Source organism: Bufo gargarizans, chromosome 6 (genome assembly GCF_014858855.1).
Source record: "Bufo gargarizans isolate SCDJY-AF-19 chromosome 6, ASM1485885v1, whole genome shotgun sequence".
Taxonomy (NCBI): domain Eukaryota; kingdom Metazoa; phylum Chordata; class Amphibia; order Anura; family Bufonidae; genus Bufo; species Bufo gargarizans.
Genome location: NC_058085.1, coordinates 7,218,393 through 7,240,445, shown reverse-complemented (window position 1 = coordinate 7,240,445; position 22,053 = coordinate 7,218,393). Strand labels below are relative to the sequence as shown.

The 22,053-nt window shown below is 56.4% G+C and overlaps 2 protein-coding genes and 1 non-coding gene across 6 annotated transcripts; 2 read left to right on the top strand and 1 right to left on the bottom strand.

Annotated features, from left to right (window-relative positions):
• Positions 1 to 944: 944 nt before the first annotated feature.
• Positions 945 to 1,343, bottom strand: LOC122942957. Its single transcript, XR_006390793.1, has one exon.
• Positions 1,344 to 2,018: 675 nt separating this feature from the next.
• DDX5 (DEAD-box helicase 5) lies at positions 2,019 to 10,830 on the top strand. Its single transcript, XM_044296785.1, has 13 exons — positions 2,019 to 2,176; positions 6,057 to 6,213; positions 6,335 to 6,431; positions 6,514 to 6,647; positions 6,730 to 6,795; positions 6,906 to 7,047; positions 7,124 to 7,284; positions 7,374 to 7,546; positions 7,649 to 7,759; positions 8,393 to 8,454; positions 8,537 to 8,596; positions 9,679 to 9,897; positions 10,155 to 10,830. Exons 1-13 carry the CDS (start codon positions 2,142 to 2,144, stop codon positions 10,550 to 10,552), a joined length of 1,815 nt encoding a protein of 604 aa, XP_044152720.1. The 5' UTR covers positions 2,019 to 2,141; the 3' UTR covers positions 10,553 to 10,830.
• Positions 10,831 to 17,674: 6,844 nt separating this feature from the next.
• POLG2 (DNA polymerase gamma 2, accessory subunit) lies at positions 17,675 to 21,996 on the top strand. 4 transcript variants are annotated; one of them, XM_044298239.1, is made up of 9 exons: positions 17,675 to 17,748; positions 18,172 to 18,649; positions 18,757 to 18,883; positions 19,069 to 19,174; positions 20,748 to 20,921; positions 21,212 to 21,334; positions 21,419 to 21,499; positions 21,586 to 21,686; positions 21,828 to 21,996. In XM_044298239.1, exons 2-9 carry the CDS (start codon positions 18,259 to 18,261, stop codon positions 21,991 to 21,993), a joined length of 1,269 nt encoding a protein of 422 aa, XP_044154174.1. In that variant the 5' UTR covers positions 17,675 to 17,748; positions 18,172 to 18,258; the 3' UTR covers positions 21,994 to 21,996. The 4 variants fall into 4 exon arrangements, with proteins under 4 accessions (XP_044154174.1, XP_044154173.1, XP_044154176.1 ...); XM_044298238.1 differs by having other exon boundaries at positions 17,693 to 17,809; XM_044298241.1 differs by lacking the exon at positions 17,675 to 17,748 and adding an exon at positions 17,843 to 18,015.
• Positions 21,997 to 22,053: the final 57 nt, after the last annotated feature.

Sequence of the window (22,053 nt, the reverse complement as noted above, 5' to 3'; positions counted from 1 at the left end):
TTTTCGTGCTTCATCCACGCTACACGGAAAGAACACGCAAAGCGTACATGAGACTTGTCAGATCCCAGTGTTTGTGTGACGCTGCGGTTTATCTGCACCGTGTGCGTGTAGCCCAACACCGATCCTACACGTGTACGGAGGGGGCGAAGCGCGCGGCTGCCATGTTTATAGAGGAAGAATCCAGGATTTTCAGATTATTGGACGGCTGCAGGACTGGCGGAGAAGCATCCGCCGGAGTGTCCTCGCACCATCAGACGCGGTCCTGCCGGGACTATTCACAGGGCGCAATTTGCGTCAGAATTCTTTAAATTTGCATTACAGAGGGTTAAACCCACGGCATAAACAGCTATTGAATCACCCCACACACGGTCCAGACCCTGCGGGGACGTCACCAGACAGAAGCCCCCCACCCACAGACCCTATACACACAAGTACCTAATAACAGGTAAGTGCACCCCCTCCAATAATAAGGGGGCTCCTCTCTGTGGCCGGTTCACCAGGGAAGCCACGGTGCAATGAGTGGAGATGGTGCACTTAACCGTTATTTGGTACCTGCCCCATACTGCAGAGTGGTTCCGCGGGCTGTAGGTAGGTGTGTACAGGGTGGCCCCCCAAGGTGGCATGGGTATGCAGGGTGACTGTGGGGGAGGGGTAAACCGATCTGCTGTGATCTCCCAAGGATCATTCCTCCCTCTACACACGTATTCAGACGGCGCAGTTTTTCAGGTGAAGCGTATTTATTTGTAACATGCGCAGAGCGAGCTGCGGCGGTACGGGATCGGTGACACCAGCGCGCCCATCTCCAGGGGACGGGTTTTAGGGCGTTTTACACCCGTTGATCAGACGGCAAAGAGTTTATTGGGCATTTTACAGACTTGATCTCTTAAAGGAACTTTCGGAAGGGTGCACACCAGCTTCGCATGCCGCAGGGAGCGCCGCCGCCAGCGGATCAGAATCGCCTGTATACTCATAAACCGCTGACGCAGTTTAGTATATCTGATCAATTCATCACTTCCACAGCGGCGGCCTGTACTGCCAGTCTCCGGGCACACAGCCCCGCAACCAGGGGGCATAGCCAGAGGGGTATTCTCATGTCACCCACGGGCGCAGGTGCCAACACCCGGGGCGATCAAATAAGATCAATGTGTATGTAGTAGAAAAGGACCAGAACACACAGGCGCGCTCTCACATATACACACGCTCTCTCTCTCATACACACACGCTCGCTCTCTCATACACACAGGCGCGCGCTCTCTCTCTCTCACACACATACGTACTCTCTCATACACACAGGCTCTCTCTCTCATACACACAGGCGCTCTCTCTCTCTCACACACATATACACTCACACACATACATACATTCGCTCTCTCATACACACGCACATACATACACTCTTTCTCTCTCACATATACACGCGGTCTCGCACTCATACACACGCACATACATACACTCTTTCTCACACACGCACATACATACTCTCTCTCTCTCTCTCATACACGCGGTCTCGCACTCATACATACACTCTTTCTCTCTTACTTACACACGCACATACATACTCTCTCTCTCTCATACACGCGGTCTCGCACTCATACATACACTCTTTCTCTCTTACTTACACACGCACATACATACTCTCTCTCTCTCATACACGCGGTCTCGCACTCATACACACGCACATACATACTCTTTCTCTCTCACACACACTCAATCTTTCTCGAGTTTCCTTCCGCCCGCCCTTTTTAAACCCGCTTCCGTCGCCCCGCCCACATGGCTGCGGCGAGGCTCTTCGCCGCCATCTTTGTGAAGGGCACCGTTCCTCCGCTCGCAGCGCCTTTTCCCCGACTTCACCGTCTCCGTCTCCTCAGAAGGCGCCTCACATTTACGGCACGAGTAGCTACATTTTGTTTATAGTTTATTTGTGTTGTCGCAGAAGGCGTCTGCCCACAAACAAGATGGCGACAGGGGGCGGGGTCAAGCCCACTGAGGCGGCGGAGGGATACGTGACGTCACGGGACAGTTGCGTCATGTGGGCGTGTCGTGCCGGCTTTTCTTTCTCTTTATAACCGGCATCCGCAGAGTGAACATCTCCACCACCTCGTGACTCCCGGACTAGACGTACCCCGAGTAACAGCACAGACATGCCTGGGTTTAACGACAGAGGCCGCGATAGAGGGTAAGTCACCGACCGGGAGCGCAGTGTTCCGGCTGCCAGTCTTGTGGCCCGGCGCTCCAGCGCTTTGTATGTTCGTTAGGGGTTTAGGGCGTTTTCTCATTGATCTGTGTATTTTGGGCATTAGCTGTGGCTATTTAGCGGGCGATGCGGATTTGTTCGCTGCGGTGCCGTACCCGGTGAGAAGGCGGGGGAGGCTCCACTTTGCGGGGATGGCGGCGAAACAAAATGCCGGCTCTTTGTTTCATCACAAGATGGCGGCGGGTGAAGATGGGGGAGGTGCGACACATGCGGCCCTGAGCGGCCTGCCGGGATCTGCGCGCCGCAGCGCCCCCTGCCGGTCATATGTATACTGCTCCTGTAAGTGAGGAGATCGCTGGTGCGTCAGCTACCGTATATCATGTAATAGAGCCGGGGGCCTATACGGGCGGGAATTCTGTGTCTACGGGGTATATAGAGGAGGTAACCACTGGAATATACTGTCCTACCGTATATCATGTAATAGAGCGGGAATCATCGGTGTCTACGGGATATATAGAGGTAACTACTGGAATATAACGTTTTAACGTATATCATGTAATAGAGCGGGGGCTTATACGGGCGGGAACTATCTGTCTACGGGGTATATATAGGAGGTAACTACTACGACATACTGCTACCGTATATCATGTAATAGAGCGGGAATCAACCGTGTCTACCTGGGTTATCTAGAAGGAACTACTGGAATATACTGGTACTTTACCGTATATTATGTAATAGAGCTGGGGGTGTATAGAGGACGTAATTACTGGAATATACCTCTCTACTATATATAATGTAATAGAGCTGGCGGTTTATACCGGCGGGAATCGTGTCTACCGGGGTATATAGATGTAACTACTGGAATATACTGCTCTACCGTATATCATGTAATATAGCTGGGGGTATATAGAGGATGTAATAACTGGAATATACCGCTCTACCATATATAATGTAATAGAGACAGGGGCTTATACGGGCGGAAATCATCAGTGTCTACCGGGGTATATAGATGTAACTACTGGGATATACCAGTACTTTACTGTGTATTATGTAATAGAGTTGGGGGCATAGACCGTGCCACCATTTATCATGTAATATATATCTGGGTGCGATTTGATCACCTGGGATATATTGTAACATCCTTTGTCAGATCTGTAGAGCTACGACAGGGTTTCTATTCACTGTCAACAAGCAGAAAGTGCAGATACCAAGGAAATGAAACTTTCCTTGTAGCCGACAGTGGCTTCTCCCTAATCACACGAGTCACGGCCGGCGTCATGTGTACAAGATGGCGTCACCGCGTGCTGTTCACGATAGGAGCCATCACATGACGGGTTAACTGTTCCCTGCCCACAGTATACTGCCATAGTCTATTGTCCCCTGTTATCAGCCATTTCAGGGGAGAGGATGACTGTAGGACAGGAGAATACAGTCTATTGCCCCCTGTTATCAGCCATTTCAGGGGGGAGGATGACTGTAGGACAGGAGAATACAGTCTATTGCTCCCTGTTATCAGCCATTTCAGGGGGGAGGATGAATGTAGGACAGGAGAATACAGTCTATTGCCCCCTGTTATCAGCCATTTCAGGGGAGAGGATGACTGTAGGACAGGAGAATACAGTCTATTGCCCCCTGTTATCAGCCATTTCAGGGGAGAGGATGACTGTAGGACAGGAGAATACAGTCTATTGCTCCCTGTTATCAGCCATTTCAGAGGAGAGGATGACTGTAGGACAGGAGAATACAGTCTATTGCCCCCAGTTATCAGCCATTTCAGGGGAGAGGATGGCTGTAGGACAGGAGAATACAGTCTATTGCCCCCTGTTATCAGCCATTTCAGGGGAGAGGATGACTGTAGGACAGGAGAATACAGTCTATTGCCTCCTGTTATCAGCCATTTCAGGGGAGAGGATGACTGTAGGACAGGAGAATACAGTCTATTGCCCCCTGTTATCAGCCATTTCAGAGGAGAGGATGGCTGTAGGACAGGAGAATACAGTCTATTGCTCCCTGTTATCAGCCATTTCAGAGGAGAGGATGACTGTAGGACAGGAGAATACAGTCTATTGCCCCCAGTTATCAGCCATTTCAGGGGAGAGGATGGCTGTAGGACAGGAGAATACAGTCTATTGCCCCCTGTTATCAGCCATTTCAGGGGAGAGGATGACTGTAGGACAGGAGAATACAGTCTATTGCCTCCTGTTATCAGCCATTTCAGGGGAGAGGATGACTGTAGGACAGGAGAATACAGTCTATTGCCCCCTGTTATCAGCCATTTCAGAGGAGAGGATGGCTGTAGGACAGGAGAATACAGTCTATTGCCCCCTGTTATCAGCCATTTCAGAGGAGAGGATGGCTGTAGGACAGGAGAATACAGTCTATTGCCTCCTGTTATCAGCCATTTCAGGGGAGAGGATGACTGTAGGACAGGAGAATACAGTCTATTGCCTCCTGTTATCAGCCATTTCAGGAGAGGATGACTGTAGGACAGGAGAATACAGTCTATTACCCCCTGTTATCAGCCATTTCAGGGGAGAGGATGACTGTAGGACAGGAGAATACAGTCTATTGCCTCCTGTTATCAGCCATTTCAGGGGAGAGGATGACTGTAGGACAGGAGAATAGTCTATTGCCCCCTGTTATCAGCCATTTCAGAGGAGAGGATGGCTGTAGGACAGGAGAATACAGTCTATTACCCCCTGTTATCAGCCATTTCAGGGGAGAGGATGACTGTAGGACAGGAGAATACAGTCTATTGCCTCCTGTTATCAGCCATTTCAGGGGAGAGGATGACTGTAGGACAGGAGAATAGTCTATTGCCCCCTGTTATCAGCCATTTCAGGGGAGAGGATGACTGTAGGACAGGAGAATACAGTCTATTGCTCCCTGTTATCAGCCATTTCAGGGGAAGGGATGACTGTAGGACAGGAGAATACAGTCTATTGCCCCCTGTTATCAGCCATTTCAGGGGAGAGGATGACTGTAGGACAGGAGAATACAGTCTATTGCCCCCTGTTATCAGCCATTTCAGGGGAGAGGATGACTGTAGGACAGGAGAATACAGTCTATTGCCTCCTGTTATCAGCCATTTCAGGGGAGAGGATGACTGTAGGACAGGAGAATACAGTCTATTGCTCCCTGTTATCAGCCATTTCAGGGGAGAGGATGACTGTAGGACAGGAGAATAGTCTATTGCTCCCTGTTATCAGCCATTTCAGGGGAGAGGATGACTGTAGGACAGGAGAATACAGTCTATTGCTCCCTGTTATCAGCCATGTCAGAGGAGAGGATGACTGTAGGACAGGAGAATACAGTCTATTGCTCCCTGTTATCAGCCATTTCAGGGGAGAGGATGACTGTAGTACAGGAGAATACAGTCTATTGCCTCCTGTTATCAGCCATTTCAGGGGAGAGGACGACTGTAGGACAGGAGAATACAGTCTATTGCTCCCTGTTATCAGCCATTTCAGGGGAGAGGATGACTGTAGTACAGGAGAATACAGTCTATTGCCTCCTGTTATTAGTGGTGTCTTGCTGTGGGTGGTACCGGCCCTTTAAGACCTGGCTGCTGTCCCGGTTGTGTAACGCGGCCGGTTCCTGTTGCTCTGGGTGCAGCTTGTTCTGTTTCCTGGAAGTCTTGAGCGGCCGCTCGCTGATCTCTGACGTAATGGTTTCTGGTTACTCACCGCAGCTGCTGCCCGAGATACTGTTTCCTGAAATAACATTCAGATCCCTGCTTGCTGTCAGCGAGTTGAAACCCTTATGGTGTTCATTTGACTGCAGGAGTGCCACAGCTGAGGGGTTGGTGTATCAGTGCAGGTATTGAGAAATAACTGGTTGTTTTTGTTTTTTTCCCCCTCAGATTTGGTGGCGCTCCCCGCTTTGGAGGTAACAGGGGATCTGGAAAGTTTGGTAACCCAGGAGAGCGACTCGTGAAAAAGAAATGGAACCTGGAACAGCTGCCAAAATTTGAGAAGAACTTCTACCAGGAGACCCCTGAAGTGGCGTGCCGCACTGCGGTAAGCTGAGCCCCGACCTGCCGCTGTTGGCCTTGCTCGGGCTCCTCTTCTGTCGCCCTTGCTCTTTGGGCCCCCTCATCTGTTTTGTTATTTCATTGGGTTTTTTGTCTCCTCTTTGCAGCAAGATGCTGAGCAGTACCGGAGGGGTAAGGAGATCACCGTCCGTGGCCAAAACTGCCCCAAGCCTGTCCTCCAGTTCCATGAAGCGAGCTTCCCAGGTGCGGCCCCTCTCCTTCTGTCCCCCTCCCCGTGTCTCGCCCATACCCCCACTCCCTCTGCTCACTGTCCTCTCTTCTACAGTCACTATCATGGAGGCGCTGAAGCGCCAGAACTTCACTGAGCCTACCCCCATCCAGAGCCAGGGCTGGCCGGTGGCCCTGAGCGGGTTGGACATGGTTGGCGTTGCTATGACAGGGTCTGGGAAGACTCTCTCTGTAAGTATTGGTGTGGCCCCTCTTGTCATATGATCTTCTGGGGGGTCCGCAGTGATGGCTGACTGTCTGCTCTTATCCACAGTACTTGCTTCCCGGCATTGTCCACATCAACCACCAGCCGTTCCTTCAGAGAGGCGATGGACCCATTGTAAGTATATGGGGGTGTAGCACCAGTGTGGGTGCTGAAATCCTGCAGATAAGTGCAGCGCCTGCGCTGTCCCCTGCTACACATACACGACTGTCCTTTGTCTCCTACAGCTCCTGGTGCTGGCACCTACCCGAGAATTGGCTCAGCAGGTGCAGCAAGTGGCAGCAGAATATGGCAGAGCGTGCCGCCTGAAGTCCACCTGTATCTATGGAGGTGCACCCAAGGGACCCCAGCTGAGGGACCTGGAGAGAGGTGAGTGCTTCACGGTGGTTAGCTGGTTCCAGCTGCTGGGCATTTTCAGGGTGACTACATCTAATCTTCTCTGCAGGTGTTGAGATTTGCATTGCCACACCCGGACGTCTCATTGACTTTTTGGAAGCTGGAAAGACTAACCTGAACAGGTGCACTTACCTGGTACTGGATGAGGCAGACAGGATGCTTGACATGGGCTTCGAGCCTCAGATCAGGAAGATTGTGGACCAGATCCGGGTGAGTAGAGGTTTACCGCTGGTCCTGTCGATGGGTCTAACCCAGTGATGGGCCTAGTCTGTGGGTCTAACCCATGACTCTATCCACAGCCTGACAGACAGACCCTGATGTGGAGCGCCACATGGCCAAAGGAGGTGCGGCAGCTGGCAGAAGACTTCTTAAAGGACTATGTTCACATAAACATTGGTGCCCTGGAACTGAGTGCCAACCACAACATCCTGCAGATCGTGGACGTGTGCAACGAGGGCGAGAAGGACGACAAGTACGTAACCTCAATGTGCTTCTTGTAGTGCCACCACCCCCTCCTAGCCCATGTATAGTACTGCCATTCCTGCTCCCGCACTCACCTGCTGCTTCTCCATAGGCTTGTCCGTCTGATGGAGGAAATCATGAGCGAGAAGGAGAACAAGACCATAGTGTTTGTGGAGACAAAGAGGCGCTGTGATGAACTGACCCGCCGCTTACGGAGAGACGGGTAAGTGGTTCACCTTCCGTACCTTTATAGGGCTCCATGCAGATCCCTGCTGGTTAGTCTCAGTACAGGTATTGCTGACTACTAGAATTCAGAGCTGTACTTGTTACAGGAAACCATCAGCAAGGTTGTCAGGATCAGTACAGGATAAGTAATGTACACCGTGACTGCACCAGCAGAATAGTGAGTGCAGCTCTGCAGTATAATACAGGATGTAACTCAGGATCAGTACAGGATAAGTAATGTATGTACACAGTGACTGCACCAGCAGAATAGTGAGTGCAGCTCTGGAGTATAATACAGGATGTAACTCAGGATCAGTACAGGATAAGTAATGTATGTACACAGTGACTGCACCAGCAGAATAGTGAGTGCAGCTCTGGAGTATAATACAGGATGTAACTCAGGATCAGTACAGGATAAGTAATGTATGTACACAGTGACTGCACCAGCAGAATAGTGAGTGCAGCTCTGGAGTATAATGCAGGATGTAACTCAGGATCAGTACAGGATAAGTAATGTATGTACACAGTGACTGCACCAGCAGGATAGTGAGTGCAGCTCTGGAGTATACTGGGGAGTTGGTATAATGACCAGTTTGTAGTGCTTGTATTTAACTGGTGTCTTGTGTTGCAGGTGGCCTGCTATGGGCATTCATGGTGACAAAAGCCAGCAGGAGCGTGACTGGGTGTTAAATGGTGAGTGTCAGCTCCGATGTCCTGGATTTTCTCATAGTGGTCTCAATTATGTTGATCTGATCTTCCATCTTTGTATCTCCAGAGTTTAAACACGGCAAATCCCCCATCCTCATTGCCACAGACGTTGCATCCCGAGGTCTAGGTCAGTATAGCGCCCCCAGCTGGGCACATCTTGTACTTTTTTTTTCCTGTTAATGTTTATTTTTAAAGAAAGTCTATTCTGCTTTCTTTAACCTCTTCAATTCTCTTGAGTTTTGTTTTTCACCAAGGTGCGGTCTCTATGGCATGGCTAGGCATGACAATCCGAGGACTCGAGGGGGACGGAGGACTAGTGGATAAATCGGCTGGCTGCTCCTAGTCGAGGTGGAAAAAAATGCTGAACATCGTGTGCCAGTAATCTTCAAAAGGCAGACTCTGTATTTAACCATTCTTTCCCCACCTGTCACTGACACCCCACCCACTGCCATCCCGCACTTTTGCATGCTTGCCATTCAGCGCTGTTACTCGTGATCTGTCCTGAGATGCGGCGAGTTTCAGCGAGGAGCCGGCCAAGACTTGCCAGGGAGAGCGGGTGTCCTTGGTGTATTTGACTTTCTTGGTTCTAAGCCTTTTGTAGACAAAAATTGGTGAGTACTGGCACATGAGTGGGTAGAGATGTGGGCAGGCGGAGCAGCACTCCAGAGATTTCACGATCCTCCCTCACCTGTAGCGTAGTCGTCATGTCGAGACCTGCCTGAGGGCAACAAATTTCTCAAGTGAACCCTGGCTTCTTGGGACCTCTTGCCGAGACGGGTGTACCCCTGAACAAAACAACCCGAAACATTGGTCTACTATCCTCGAGCTCGCCCATACTGCTAGACCATGGGGGGGTGGAGTCGTGGTTGTTGGGTCTTGGCAAGAGAAGCATTGGCTTCTAGTGTGCGTGTGAGGACCACATGAAGTTCTCTCCAGGGTCCTCGGACGCAGCACATGAGGAGGCTACTGCCACGTTTGGTGGCCGTGCCACGGAGAAGCTGTCAGATGTCACTTGATATTGTTAGGGGAGTCGGGTAAGATGTGTCGGGTGATGCACTGTAGGTTTGTCACGACTTTCTTTGGTAACGTTTCTTCTTTTCAGCCCTCACACCCTTCGTCGGGTGTCGTTCCCCCTCTAACTTGTCTTTCTGGTCTGGCTGTTGTGGTGTGCTTGCTCCTTCCTGTTTGCCACACTACAACACTTTACAGATGTGGAAGATGTGAAATTTGTCATCAATTATGACTACCCTAACTCCTCTGAGGATTATATCCACCGTATTGGGAGGACAGCCCGCAGTACCAACACGGGCACTGCCTATACCTTCTTCACCCCCAACAATGCCAAACAAGTGGGCGATCTGATCGCTGTGCTCCGCGAAGCCAACCAGACAATCAACCCCAAGCTGCTCCAGCTGGTGGAGGACAGAGGTAAGGCACAAGGCATGATTCCACAGCATGGAATCCTCCAGAGCTGCAATTGTAATTCAGATAAGTAACTAGTGTCTTAAGGCACCGAGACGCCTCTGACTTGTAGAATGAGTCCTTAGTTAACTTGATAAGGTTGTGATCCGACAGCAGCCACGTTGTCGGATGAGCCGTTATACTGCTGCAACCTCCTGGCCAGGGTGTAATTCGGAGCCGCGTTCACAGGACGGAGTGTTAACTTTTCTCTTATTCCTGTGCAGGACGCTTTAGAGGAGGCAGAGGAGGAATGAACGACCGTCGTGACCGCTTTTCTTCAGGCAAGCGGGGTTGGGGGGATCGGGAGAATTACAACAGAGGGTTCGGAGCTAAGAGGGACTTTGGAAACAAGCAGAACGGCTTTGGAGCGCAGTCGTATAATAACTCCTACACCAACGGCTACGGCGCAGCCATGCAGGGAGCAGTCCAAGGAGCGTACCAGCGGCCCGGCCAGAACGGCGCCTACCAGAACAGCTATGACGCCACCCAACAGTACGCAGCAGCCATGCAGAACGGGATGGCCCAGCAGGCATACACCTACCCAGCAGCAGCAGCCGCCACAGTGACTCCAGCAGCTCCTTCCATGCTAGGATACACCATGCCCGGGGCTTACCCTCAGTGAGGAGCAGCGCACTCGGTGTCCATTTTTGCTTTTAATTTTATATTTTTTTTTTCCCTTTGGTTATTTAAGTCAGGACAGGGTGTGGTGGGGTCAGCCGCCTGCCCCAGTGACTGTAGTGCACTTTTCACTATTTAAGTTGACTGTTTCTCTACATTCCTGAAGACATTTTAGTTTCTTTTTTGTACTAGACGCGGCCAGTGTTCTCACGTCCATGTACAGTGATTGACGTACTGTAACGGGGGCAGCGCATGGCCCTCAATAAAGACCATTCAACTCAACCTGGTGTCCTGTGCTCAATCGCTCATTGCTAGGGGTTAGGCTGGAGCAGTGATGGCCTCTAGGGGTTAACTGCAGTGGAGCCTGTGGTGGTACCATGAGGTGGACTGCAGTATCAGGGATGTTTTACTACTAGTTATACTGGGGGTACCAGCTGTTCTAAACCCAACTCCCAGCATGCTCATCTATTTAAAGTTCACCCTTATAAGTGAATGGGAGTTGTAGTTGAACAGCTGAAGGTTCCACCACCACCCTGAACTGGAACAGGCACTTGTGATACAGCGTGTATCTGATCTGGGGTGAAGAAAGGAGTTCCTGCTAAAGTCAGGGTCTACAGGTCGGTGCCAGCCCCAAACACAGCTCATGCCATGTGAGGCCAATTTCTTAACCCTCATCGCCTGAGAACAGGTTACATCAGTGGTGCCCAACCATTTATTGTCTGAGGGCCGCACTAGACATGGTATAAATGTCGTGCGCCGAACCAGGTAGCTTTGCCAGAAAGAAATGCAAACACTGAGGGGCACGTGGGAGCATTACCAAAATACATGAGTAACCTTCAAATCTGCGTTGGAGTCTGTTGCAGATTCTGTTGAAAGATCAGACAAAAAAGCCTTGTATGCAGCGATCCGGTAAAAAGACAGGATCCTGAACGGGTCCCACCATAGTTGGTGGAGTCTGTTCAGCTGCTTCCCTGTGGGGTGACAGGAGGGTCACCGGGGACCAGTCACAAAAGTCCACGGCTCCTTACCTCTCCAGCGGCCCTGTCATGTTTCCCAAGGTCCTCATGCGCCCGCTCTCCTTACAACAGCCACCCCTGGAGCCGGCCCTTCCTCCTTCCAGCTCTCACCAGCTTTCCCCACTGCAGGACCTGTTTTGCTCCAGCGCGTGCCTGTACCAATGACTAACAGCTCCTTGCTGTAAGGAGCTCTGCTATTGGTTATTTCAGGCACAGGAAGCATCGCTGCGCCGTTCACAGCGATCACTGTGCTAACGAATGTGGGGGAAAGTCTAAGGCGTATTGTACTTTCAGACTTTATCCAGGGAGTCGCACGGGCTGCATGAGACGGCTTCGTGTGCTGGATTTGGCATCACTGGGTTACATGACTAGATCTTCTGTCCACGGTAGGTTTTGTCTAATGTAAATGGTCAAGGTCTTGAAGCCGCTTTAGGCCACTTTCACACTGGTGTTTGGTTTCTGTTTGTGGGACCCGTTCAGGGCTCAGCGGTCCAAAGTGGATCCATTCAGCCCCAATGCATTCTGAATGGAAAAGGATCCGCTCAGAATGCATCAGTTTGCCTCCGTTCAGCCTTCATTCCGCTCAAGGCGGACACCAACGCTGCCTGCAGCCAAACGGATCCGTCCTGACACAATGTAAGTCAAGGGGACGGATCTGGTTTCACTGGCACAATAGAAAACTGATCTGCCCCCCCCCCCCCCCATTGACTTTAATGGTTAAGACAGATCCATCTTGGCTATGTTAAAGAGAATACAAATGGATCCACCCTGAACGGATGCAGACTGCTGTATTATCTGAATAGATCCACCCCAAACGTGTGTGAAAGTAGCCATACCTTGTCTCTGCCTCAGTTTCTGCAGAGAAACAGCTCGCCGTGTAGCCCTAGCCTAAAATGTCAATCTCCTACCAGTTTAACCTCCAAGCACTCTGCCCGTCCCTCCTCCTTCTCGCGTCCTCTGCCCGTCCCTCCTCCTTCTCGCGTCCTCTGCCCGTCCCTCCTCCTTCTCGCGTCCTCTGCCCGTCCCTCCTCCTTCTCGCGTCCTCTGCCCGTCCCTCCTCCCTCTCGCGTCCTCTGCCCGTCCCTCCTCCCTCTCTCGCGTCCTCTGCCCGTCCCTCCTCCCTCTCGCGTCCCTCTGCCCGTCCCTCCTCCCTCTCGCGTCCCTCTGGCCCGTCCCTCCTCCCTCTCGCGTCCCTCTGCCCGTCCCTCCTCCCTCTCGCGTCCTTCTGCCCGTCCCTCCTCCCTCTCGCGTCCTTCTGCCCGTCCCTCCTCCCTCTCGCGTCCTTCTGCCCGTCCCTCCTCCCTCTCGCGTCCTTCTGCCCGTCCCTCTCGCGTCCTTCTGCCCGTCCCTCCTCCCTCTCGCTTCCTTCTGCCCGTCCCTCCTCCCTCTCGCTTCCTTCTGCCCGTCCCTCCTCCCTCTCGCGTCCTTCTTCTGCCCGTCCCTCTCCTCCCTCTCGCGTCCTTCTGCCCGTCCCTCCTCCCTCTCGCGTCCTTCTGCCCGTCCCTCCTCCCTCTCGCGTCCTTCTGCCCGTCCCTCCTCCCTCTCGCGTCCTTCTGCCCTGCCGTCCCTCCTCCCTCTCGCGTCCTTCTGCCCGTCCCTCCTCCCTCTCGCGTCCTTCTGCCCGTCCCTCCTCCCTCTCGCGTCCTTCTGCCCGTCCCTCTCGCGTCCTTCTGCCCGTCCCTCCTCCCTCGCCGTCCTTCTGCCCGTCCTCCTCCCTCTCGCGTCCTTCTGCCCGTCCCTCCTCCCTCCCTCTCGCGTCCTTCTGCCCTTCCCTCCTCCCTCCTCGCGCGTCCTTCTGCCCTTCCCTCCTCCCTCCTTCTCGCGTCCTTCTGCCCTTCCCTCCTCCCTCCTTCGCGCGTCCTTCTGCCTCCCTCCTCCCTCCTTCTCGCGTCCTTCTGCCCTTCCCTCCTCCCTCCTTCTCGCGTCCTTCTGCCCTTCCCTCCTCCCTCCCTCCTTCTCGCGTCCTTCTGCCCTTCCCTCCCTCCCTCCTTCCCTCTCGCGGTCCTTCTGCCCGTCCTCCTCCCCATCCTCCCTCTCGCGTCCTTCTGCCCGTCCCTCCTCCCTCCTCCCTCTCTCGCGTCCTTCTGCCCGTCCCTCCTCCCTCCCTCCCTCTCGCGTCCTTCTGCCCGGTCCCTCCTCCCTCCCTTCTGCCCGTCCCTCCTCCCTCCCTCCCTCTCGCGTCCTTCTGTCCGTCCCTCCTCCATCCCTCCCTCCCTCTCGCGTCCTTCTGCCCGTCCCTCCTCCCTCTCGCGTCCTTCTGCCCGTCCCTCCTCCCTCTCGCGTCCTTCTGCCCGTCCCTCCTCCCCTCCCTCCCTCTCGCGTCCTTCTGCCCGCCCCTCCCTCCCTCTCGCGTCCTTCTGCCCTCCCTCCCCCCTCTCGCGTCCTTCTGCCCCTCCCTCCCTCTCGCGTCCTTCTGCCCCTCCCTCCCTCTCGCGTCCTTCTGCCCCTCCTCCCTCGCGTCCTTCTGCCCCTCCCTCCCTCCCTCTCGCGTCCTTCTGCCCCTCCCTCCCTCTCGCGTCCTTCTGCCCCCTCCCTCCCTCCTCCGTCCTTCTGCCCCTCCCTCCCTCCCTCTCGCGTCCTTCTTCTGCCCCTCCCTCCCTCCCTCTCGCGTCCTTCTGCCCCTCCCTCCCTCTCGCGTCCTTCTGCCCCTCCCTCCCTCCCTCCCTCTCGCGTCCTTCTGCCCCTCCCTCCCTCCCTCCTCTCGCGTCCTTCGCCCGTCCCTCCCTCCCTCCCTCTCGCGTCCTTCTGCCCGTCCCTCCCTCCCTCTCGCGTCCTTCTGCCCCTCCCTCCCTCTCGCGTCCTTCTCTGCCCCTCCCTCCCTCCCTCTCGCGTCCTTCTGCCCCTCCCCCTCCCTCTCGCGTCCTTCTGCCCCTCCCCTCCCTCCCTCTCGCGTCCTTCTGCCCCTCCCTCCCTCCCTCTCGCGTCCTTCTGCCCTCCCTCCCTCCCTCTCGCGTCCTTCTGCCCCTCCCTCCCTCCCTCCTTCTCGTCCTTTGGCCCTCCCCCCTCCCGCGTCCTTCTGCCCCCCCCCCTCCCTCTCCTCGCGTCCTTCTGCCCCTCCCTCCCTCCCTCTCTCGCGTCCTTCTGCCCCTCCCTCCCCCCTCTCGCGTCCTTCTGCCCCTCCCTCCCCCCCTCCCTCTCGCGTCCTTCTGCCCCTCCCTCCCTCTCGCGTCCTTCTGCCCCCCCCTCCCTCCCTCCCTCTCGCGTCCCTTCTGCCCGTCCCTCCCTCCCTCCCTCTCGCGTCCTCTGCCCCTCCCTCCCTCTCGCGTCCTTCTGCCCCTCCCTCCCTCCCTCTCGCGTCCTTCTGTCCCTCCCTCCCTCCCTCCCTCTCCGCGTCCTTCTGCCCCTCCCTCCCTCCTCTCGCGTCCTTCTGCTTCTGCCCCTCCCTCCCTCTCGCGTCCTTCTGCCCCTCCCTCCCTCTCGCGTCCTTCTGCCCCTCCCTCCCTCCCTCCCTCTCCGTCCTCTTCTGCCCCTCCCTCCCTCCCTCCCTCTCGCGTCCTTCTGCCCCTCCCTCCCTCCCCCTCCCTCCGGTCCTTCTGCCCCTCCCTCCCTCCCTCTCGCGTCCTTCTGTCCCTCCCTCCCTCCCTCTCGCGTCCTTCTGTCCCTCCCTCTCTCGCGTCCTTCTGTCCCTCCCTCCCTCCTCCCTCTCGCGTCCTTCTGCCCCTCCTCCTCCCTCCCTCCCTCTCGCGTCCTTCTGCCCCTCCCTCCCTCTCGCGTCCTTCTGCCCCTCCCTCCCTCTCGCGTCCTTCTGCCCCTCCCTCCCTCCCTCCCTCTCGCGTCCTTCTGCCCCTCCCTCCCTCCCCCTCCCTCTCGCGTCTTCTGCCCCTCCCTCCCTCCTCTCGCGCCTTCTGCCCCTCCCTCCCTCCCTCCCTCCCTCTCTCGTCCTTCTGCCCCTCCCTCCCGTGCTCTTCCCCCTCCCTCCCCCCTCTCGCGTCCTTCTGCCCCTCCCTCCCTCCCTCCCTCCCTCTCGCGTCCTTCTGCCCCTCCCTCCCTCCCTCCTCTCGCGTCCTTCTGCCCCCCCTCCCTCCCTCTCGGTCTTCTGCCCTCCCTCCCTCCCTCTCGCGTCCTTCTGCCCTCCCTCCCTCCCTCTCGCGTCCTTCTGCCCTCCCTCCTCCCTCGTCCTTCTGCCCCTCCCTCCCTCCTCCCTCGTCCTTTGCCCTCCTCCCTCCCTCCCTCTCGCGTCCTTCTGCCCCTCCCCCTCCCTCTCGCGTCCTTCTGCCCCTCCTCCCTCCCTCCCGCGTCCTTCTGCCCCTCCTCCTCCCGCGGTCCTTCTGCCCCTCCCTCCCTCTCGCGTCCTTCTGCCCTCCCTCCCTCCCTCCTCTCGCGTCCTTCTGCCCCTCCCTCCCTCCCTCCCTCTCGCGTCCTTCTGCCCTCCCTCCTCCCTCCCTCTCGCGTCCTTCTGCCCCTCCCTCCCTCCCTCCCTCTCGCGTCCTTCTGCCCCTCCCTCCCTCTCGTGTCCTTCTGCCCCTCTCCCTCCCTCCCTCTCGCGTCCTTCTGCCCCTCCCTCCCTCCCTCCCTCCTCTCGCGTCCTTCTGCCCCTCCCTCCCTCCCTCTCGCGTCCTTCTGCCCCTCCCTCCCTCCCTCCCTCTCGCGTCCTTCTGCCCCTCCCTCCTCCCTCTCGCGTCCTTCTGCCCCTCCCTCCCTCCCTCCCTCTCGCGTCCTTCTGCCCCTCCCTCCCTCCTCTGCGTCCTTCTGCCCCTCCCTCCCTCCCTCTCGCGTCCTTCTGCCCTCCCTCCCTCCCTCCCTCTCGCGTCCTTCTGCCCCTCCCTCCCTCCCTCTCGCGTCCTTCTGCCCCTCCCTCCCTCCCTCCCTCGCGTCCTTCTGCCCCTCCCTCCCTCCCTCCCTCTCGCGTCCTTCTGCCCCTCTCCCTCCCTCCCTCTCGCGTCCTTCTGCCCCTCCCTCCCTCCCTCCCTCTCGCGTCCTTTCTGCCCCTCCCTCCCTCCCTCCCTCTCGCGTCCTTCTGCCCCTCCCTCCCTCCCTCCCTCTCGCGTCCTTCTGCCCCTCCCTCCCTCCCTCTCGCGTCCTTCTGCCCCTCCCTCCCTCCCCTCCCTCTCGCGTCCTTCTGCCCCTCCCTCCCTCCCTCCCTCTCGCGTCCTTCTGCCCCTCCCTCCCTCCCTCTCGCGTCCTTCTGCCCCTCCCTCCCTCCCTCTCGCGTCCTTCTGCCCCTCCCTCCCTCCTGTTCTTGAGGGATGTCGGGTGCACAGGCTGTCTTGGTCCTGCCCTCAGTGCACTTAACTGCTCATTTGCATATTTTAAAGTACTTTTTCTCTAGAATGAATTAAGTTATCCAAACCCCTATAATGCCCCCTAAGGGCTGGGCTCCTCACACAGACTACTTGCCTTGCTCCCGGCACGACCACCGCTGCGGCTCCCTGTCGCGCAGATCAGCACATCCGCTGTTCTCTCCCCGTCACTGGATGTTTGGATCCGCATGACGCAGAGATGCAGCGGTGGCCGTTCAGGGACCAGGAAGGACACAGTGCCGGGGAGCGTGGTCATCTGAGGGGCTGGATCCCCCCTTTGTCAGCAGGACCTTCCCTTCACACCTGCAGTCTCCCTTTATGTAGAGATGAAGGTGAGGAACTGACGGCGCCCACCTCCCAGGATGTACTTACCTGATCCCACAGGTGACTGCACGTCACCACCTACCTGGGGACGTGTGAAGGCTCGATGGGAATAAGACCCCCGCGGCCTCCGTCCTCCTTCAGGCCTAGGTTTTCCAGAACTTCACCATGCCTGATCCTACTGCCCTCACCCACCCCCTTGCTGGTTGACAGAGGTATATACAGTGGGGGGCATCTGCAGGATGAGTGCTGGGGTCCCAAGGGGTCTGTCCCCCCATGTAGGATTGTGAGGGATCGGCCCAGAAATCAGATAAACATTTCATTCTGTGGCGTAACCAACTGAGCCTGTCGCGCATGCGCATCGGATTACAACATCCTAGTGAGGTGACGCCCAACTACGTAAGCATAGGGGGCGGTGCCGTATTAGGGCGAGGTACAGGAAATTACGTATGACGTCACTAGGGTGGGGCGAAGACGCACGACATCTAGAAATACGCAGGGTAGGTATGACACTGAGGCGTGGAACGCACGACGTGCTTTCCGCCGAGGCTTGGAACGCACCGGCGCCCGCCTCTTTTGAAAGTACATGAAGGAAGCGGTGAGGACTGGAGCGTGCACTGCAGGTCAGGACGCCGGTCTGTGGGTCTTGGTATTCGTGGTGTCCGGACACGTTATCCCGCACGGGTACCGTAGTAGCCTCTTATATCTGACCCGTAGTGACGTCACTGATGTAAAATATAAGACTGTTTGCTGTCTGTGCCATTAGAAGGCTATTACAGACCCTGCCCCACTGTGACATTATAAGGTTATTACAGGTCACATGGACCCTGCTATTATATAATTTCCAACCTGTGGCTCATTAGCTCTTGTAGGACTACAACTCCCAGCATGTAAGGTGTGACTTATGATATTTCTCTCCCTATTCTGCTTTTTATGGAAGCAGTCAGCATGCTGGACATACGGTCTCCCCTGTGCTGGGGGTCACGTAGCCAGCAGAATAGTGAGTGCAGCTCTGAAGTGGGATGTGTCATCTCTCCCTGCTGTAGATCTCCGCACAGAATGGATCTCTTCGCGCTCCGGTCACCGGTTTCCAGCGGTGGCGACTGATCGGCGTCCCGTGACTGAAGTCGGCGATGTCTTCCTGTGTGGTCCGGGGGAGCGGCTCCCTCCTGCAGTCATGGCGGGATTTGCTGCGTCCTCACGTCAGATTATGTGCGTCCTCGCATCCGACCCACGACGCCCTGTTAGACGTGTGTCGGCGCCGGCGCTTTTTCCTGGGGGAGGGGCTGAGTGCGGCCTCCGTTCTTCAGGGAGGTCTCAGCCTCGGTCCTCTGGGCGTCGAGATGAAGAAGAACATCATAAACGAGTGGTGGAACATGGTGGTGCTGAATCGGGAGCAGGTCCTGCCCATTGACACTGCCCTCCAGGGGGGGTCACCAACATCACACCCTGACCGCAGAGACGTGGCGGGCACCTCCAGTGACGAGTGCCAGCACAGCACCCTGCGCCAGGACCTGCTGCATGGTAATGAGCCCCAATACACAATAGCCCCCCCCCCCCTCGGGATCCTGTTGTGGGTGCTGCTTCTGACGTGTCCTGTAACTGACCCCCTCTTCTGTTCTGCGCTGCAGGTGCCTTGTTGCACTACGTCGCCTGCCTGGAGCTGCTGAACCGGAAGCTGCCGTTCGGTATAGCAGAGGTGGGGAAGTGCTTTCGCCCTTGCCTGGGCCTACACGACAATGGCGCCCTTCATGCTCGGTACGTGTCCATCAGGGGGGGCGTCTCTGGATGTATTGGGTGCGTAAATGTCACCTAAAGTCAGTGGGGGGCGCCATGGCCACAGACCCTCCTGCTGACTGAGCCGGGTAGAGCGGTCACAGTGTAGTTCATCACTTTACAGGTGGGGCCCAGATTGTGACACATGCTATCTTCACTCATTTCAGGACTGGAGAAAGGACGGTGGCGTCGCTCTGCTGGTTCAGCTCTGCAAAAACGTTGTCTCAGTGGCGCGACTACTGGCTGCGGCACAGGCTGCAGTGGTGGCGCAGGGTGAGTGGCGGTACTGGCTGCTGTGGTGGTGCAGGGTGAATGGCGGTACTGGCTGCTGTGGTGGCGTAGGGTAAGTGGCGGCACTGACTGCTGTTGTGGAGCTGGGTAAGTGGCTTCATTTACTGCTTTGGTGGTGCAGGGTGAGTGGCGGCACTGGCTGCTGTAATGGAGCAGGGTGAATGGCGGTACTGGCTGCTGTAATGGCGCAGGATGAGTGGCGGCACTGGCTGCTGTAATGGCGCAGGATGAGTGGCGGCACTGGCTGCTGTAATGGCGCAGGATGAGTGGTGGTACTGGCTGCTGTGGTGGTGCAGGATGAGTGGCGGTACTGGCGGCTTTGGTGGCGCAGGGTGAATGGCGGTACTGGCGGCTGTGATGGCGCAGGATGAGTGGTGGTACTGGCTGCTGTGGTGGTGCAGGGTGAATGGCGGTACAGGCTGCTGTGGTGGCGCAGGGTGAATGGCGGTACTGGCGGCTGTGATGGCGCAGGGTGAATGGCGGTACAGGCTGCTGTGGTGGCGAAGGGTGAGTGGCGGTACTGACTGCTGTGGTGGTGCAGGGTGAATGGCGGTACTGGCTGCTGTGGTGGCGCAGGGTGAATGGCGGTACTGGCGGCTGTGATGGCGCAGGGTGAATGGCGGTACTGGCGGCTGTGGTGGCGCAGGGTGAATGGCGGTACTGGCGGCTGTGATGGCGCAGGGTGAATGGCGGTACAGGCTGCTGTGGTGGTGCAGGGTGAATGGCGGTACAGGCTGCTGTGGTGGCGAAGGGTAAGTGGCGGTACTGGCTGCTATGGTGGCGCAGGGTGAATGGCGGTACTGGCTGCTGTGATGGCGCAGGGTGAATGGCGGTACTGGCTGCTGTGATGGCGCAGGGTGAATGGCGGTACAGGCTGCTGTGGTGGCGCAGGGTGAGTGGTGGTACTGGCTGCTGTGGTGGCGCAGGGTGAGTGGTGGTACTGGCTGCTGTGGTGGCGCAGGGTGAGTGGTGGTACAGGCTGCTGTGGTGGCGCAGGATGAGTGGTGGTACAGGCTGCTGTGGTGGCGCAGGATGAGTGGTGGTACTGGCTGCTGTGGTGGCGCAGGGTGAGTGGTGGTACTGGCTGCTGTGGTGGCGCAGGGTGAGTGGTGGTACTGGCTGCTGTGGTGGCGCAGAGTGAGTGGTGGTACAGGCTGCTGTGGTGGCGCAGGGTGAGTGGTGGTACTGGCTGCTGTGGTGGCGCAGGGTGAGTGGTGGTACTGGCTGCTGTGGTGGCGCAGGGTGAATGGCGGTACTGGCTGCTGTGGTGGCGCAGGGTGAGTGGTGGTACAGGCTGCTGTGGTGGCGCAGGGTGAGTGGTGGTACTGGCTGCTGTGGTGGCGCAGGGTGAGTGGTGGTACAGGCTGCTGTGGTGGCGCAGGGTGAGTGGTGGTACAGGCTGCTGTGGTGGCGCAGGATGAGTGGTGGTACTGGCGGCTGTGATGGCTCAGGGTGAGTGGCGGTACAGGCTGCTGTGGTGGTGCATAGTGTGTGGCGGCACCGATCCAGTAGGTAAGTGCGATATCTGGTGGTGACCCATACCTGTGTCCCCCAGTTTGCCCAGGTCCCGTCTGGATTCAGCAGCAGCGACCACCAAGATGGCGAGGGAGCGAAGATGCTTCTTATAAACTACAACTTTCCCTGGGGGAAGGAAGCGGTGGAGACGCTGCGCATGATGGATGACTCCGCCCTCACACAGGTGCATGCGGGGCCCGACGCCAAACTCCACGTACGTACCTGAGCGCGGTCATGTCATCTATGTCCAGCCTCATAGATAATAGGTGTCGGATTATCAGATGTTCTGGATTACCGTGGTCATGTGATTAGATATTTTGCAGTCCTGTGCCAGATTACCAAATATCCTGGATTATTGTGGTCATGTGACCTCTGATATTTTGTAGTCTTGTGCTGGATTATACTGGTCATGTGACTTCAGACGTCTTGCAGTCCTGTGCTGGATTATCAAACCCCCTGACTGCCAGATTACCAGGACTTTAGGTTTTGTCTCCTCCTCCTCAGGGTCGGGACAGCAGGCGGTCCATCATCCCGCACGTGGTGTGGCTGAGCAGCGATCTGGACCTGGGTTTGCTGGCGTACCTGTCAGACGCGCTGTCCCCGCGGGGGAAGGAGCAGCGGTTGGCGGTAAATTCTCTTGGGCCTCGCAGTTGTCAGGTATATAGGTGGACGATATTGCTAAGTGCCGCCATCTTGTCTCCTGCATCTCAGGTGTTGAAGATTCACCCGTCGTTGACACCCGTTAAAGTGGCGGTGGATTTGGGGAAGGGCCCGGCGGTGGATCTACGGCTGGTGCGTACACCTCTCTCCGCTATACTGGATGTTCATATCGGATGTGCATAAACCAGGTCCTTTAATCCGACATCCATGTGATCCAGGTTTGTCAGGGGTTGTCGGCGGAGCTGCGGGGGAGTGGGATCGCCGTCTGTCCCGGATACTTGGACACGGTGCAGACGTCGATGGAGCAGCTGTTCGTGAAGTGAGTGGAGGGATGATGGGAGTGCCGCGTCCAGCGACATTCCTCTAATCTGGCATCCATGGGGGAGGGGATTATCAGATGATGTATTGAATGCACAGGGTTGTCTGCCGCCCCCTCCTCACCTCGTCCTATGCGTTTCAGGTACGATGAGATGGGCGTCATGTTCACGGTGCTGGTGAGTGACATCACGCTGGAAAGCGGCCTGCTACACCTGCGCAACCGCGACACCACCATTAAAGAGACAGTACACATCTCAAAACTGACAGCGTTCCTGACTCAGCAGGTGACCGCCGCCAGCAGACTGTGAGAAAGTAAAATCACCCCACAGTGACGCCCCCGATCTGCGAGCTGCGACACCACCCCATGG

Coding starts and splice junctions, on each gene's coding strand:
- DDX5 (XM_044296785.1), top strand. CDS start 2,142: ATGCCTGGGTTTAACGACAGAGGCCGCGATAGAGG. Junction 7,547..7,648: donor GAGGGCGAGAAGGACGACAA/GTACGTAACCTC, acceptor GCTTCTCCATAG/GCTTGTCCGTCTGATGGAGG. Junction 9,898..10,154: donor CCAGCTGGTGGAGGACAGAG/GTAAGGCACAAG, acceptor ATTCCTGTGCAG/GACGCTTTAGAGGAGGCAGA.
- POLG2 (XM_044298239.1), top strand. CDS start 18,259: ATGTCTTCCTGTGTGGTCCGGGGGAGCGGCTCCCTCCTGCAGTCATGG. Junction 20,922..21,211: donor GGCCCGACGCCAAACTCCAC/GTACGTACCTGA, acceptor CCTCCTCCTCAG/GGTCGGGACAGCAGGCGGTC. Junction 21,500..21,585: donor CGGCGGTGGATCTACGGCTG/GTGCGTACACCT, acceptor CATGTGATCCAG/GTTTGTCAGGGGTTGTCGGC.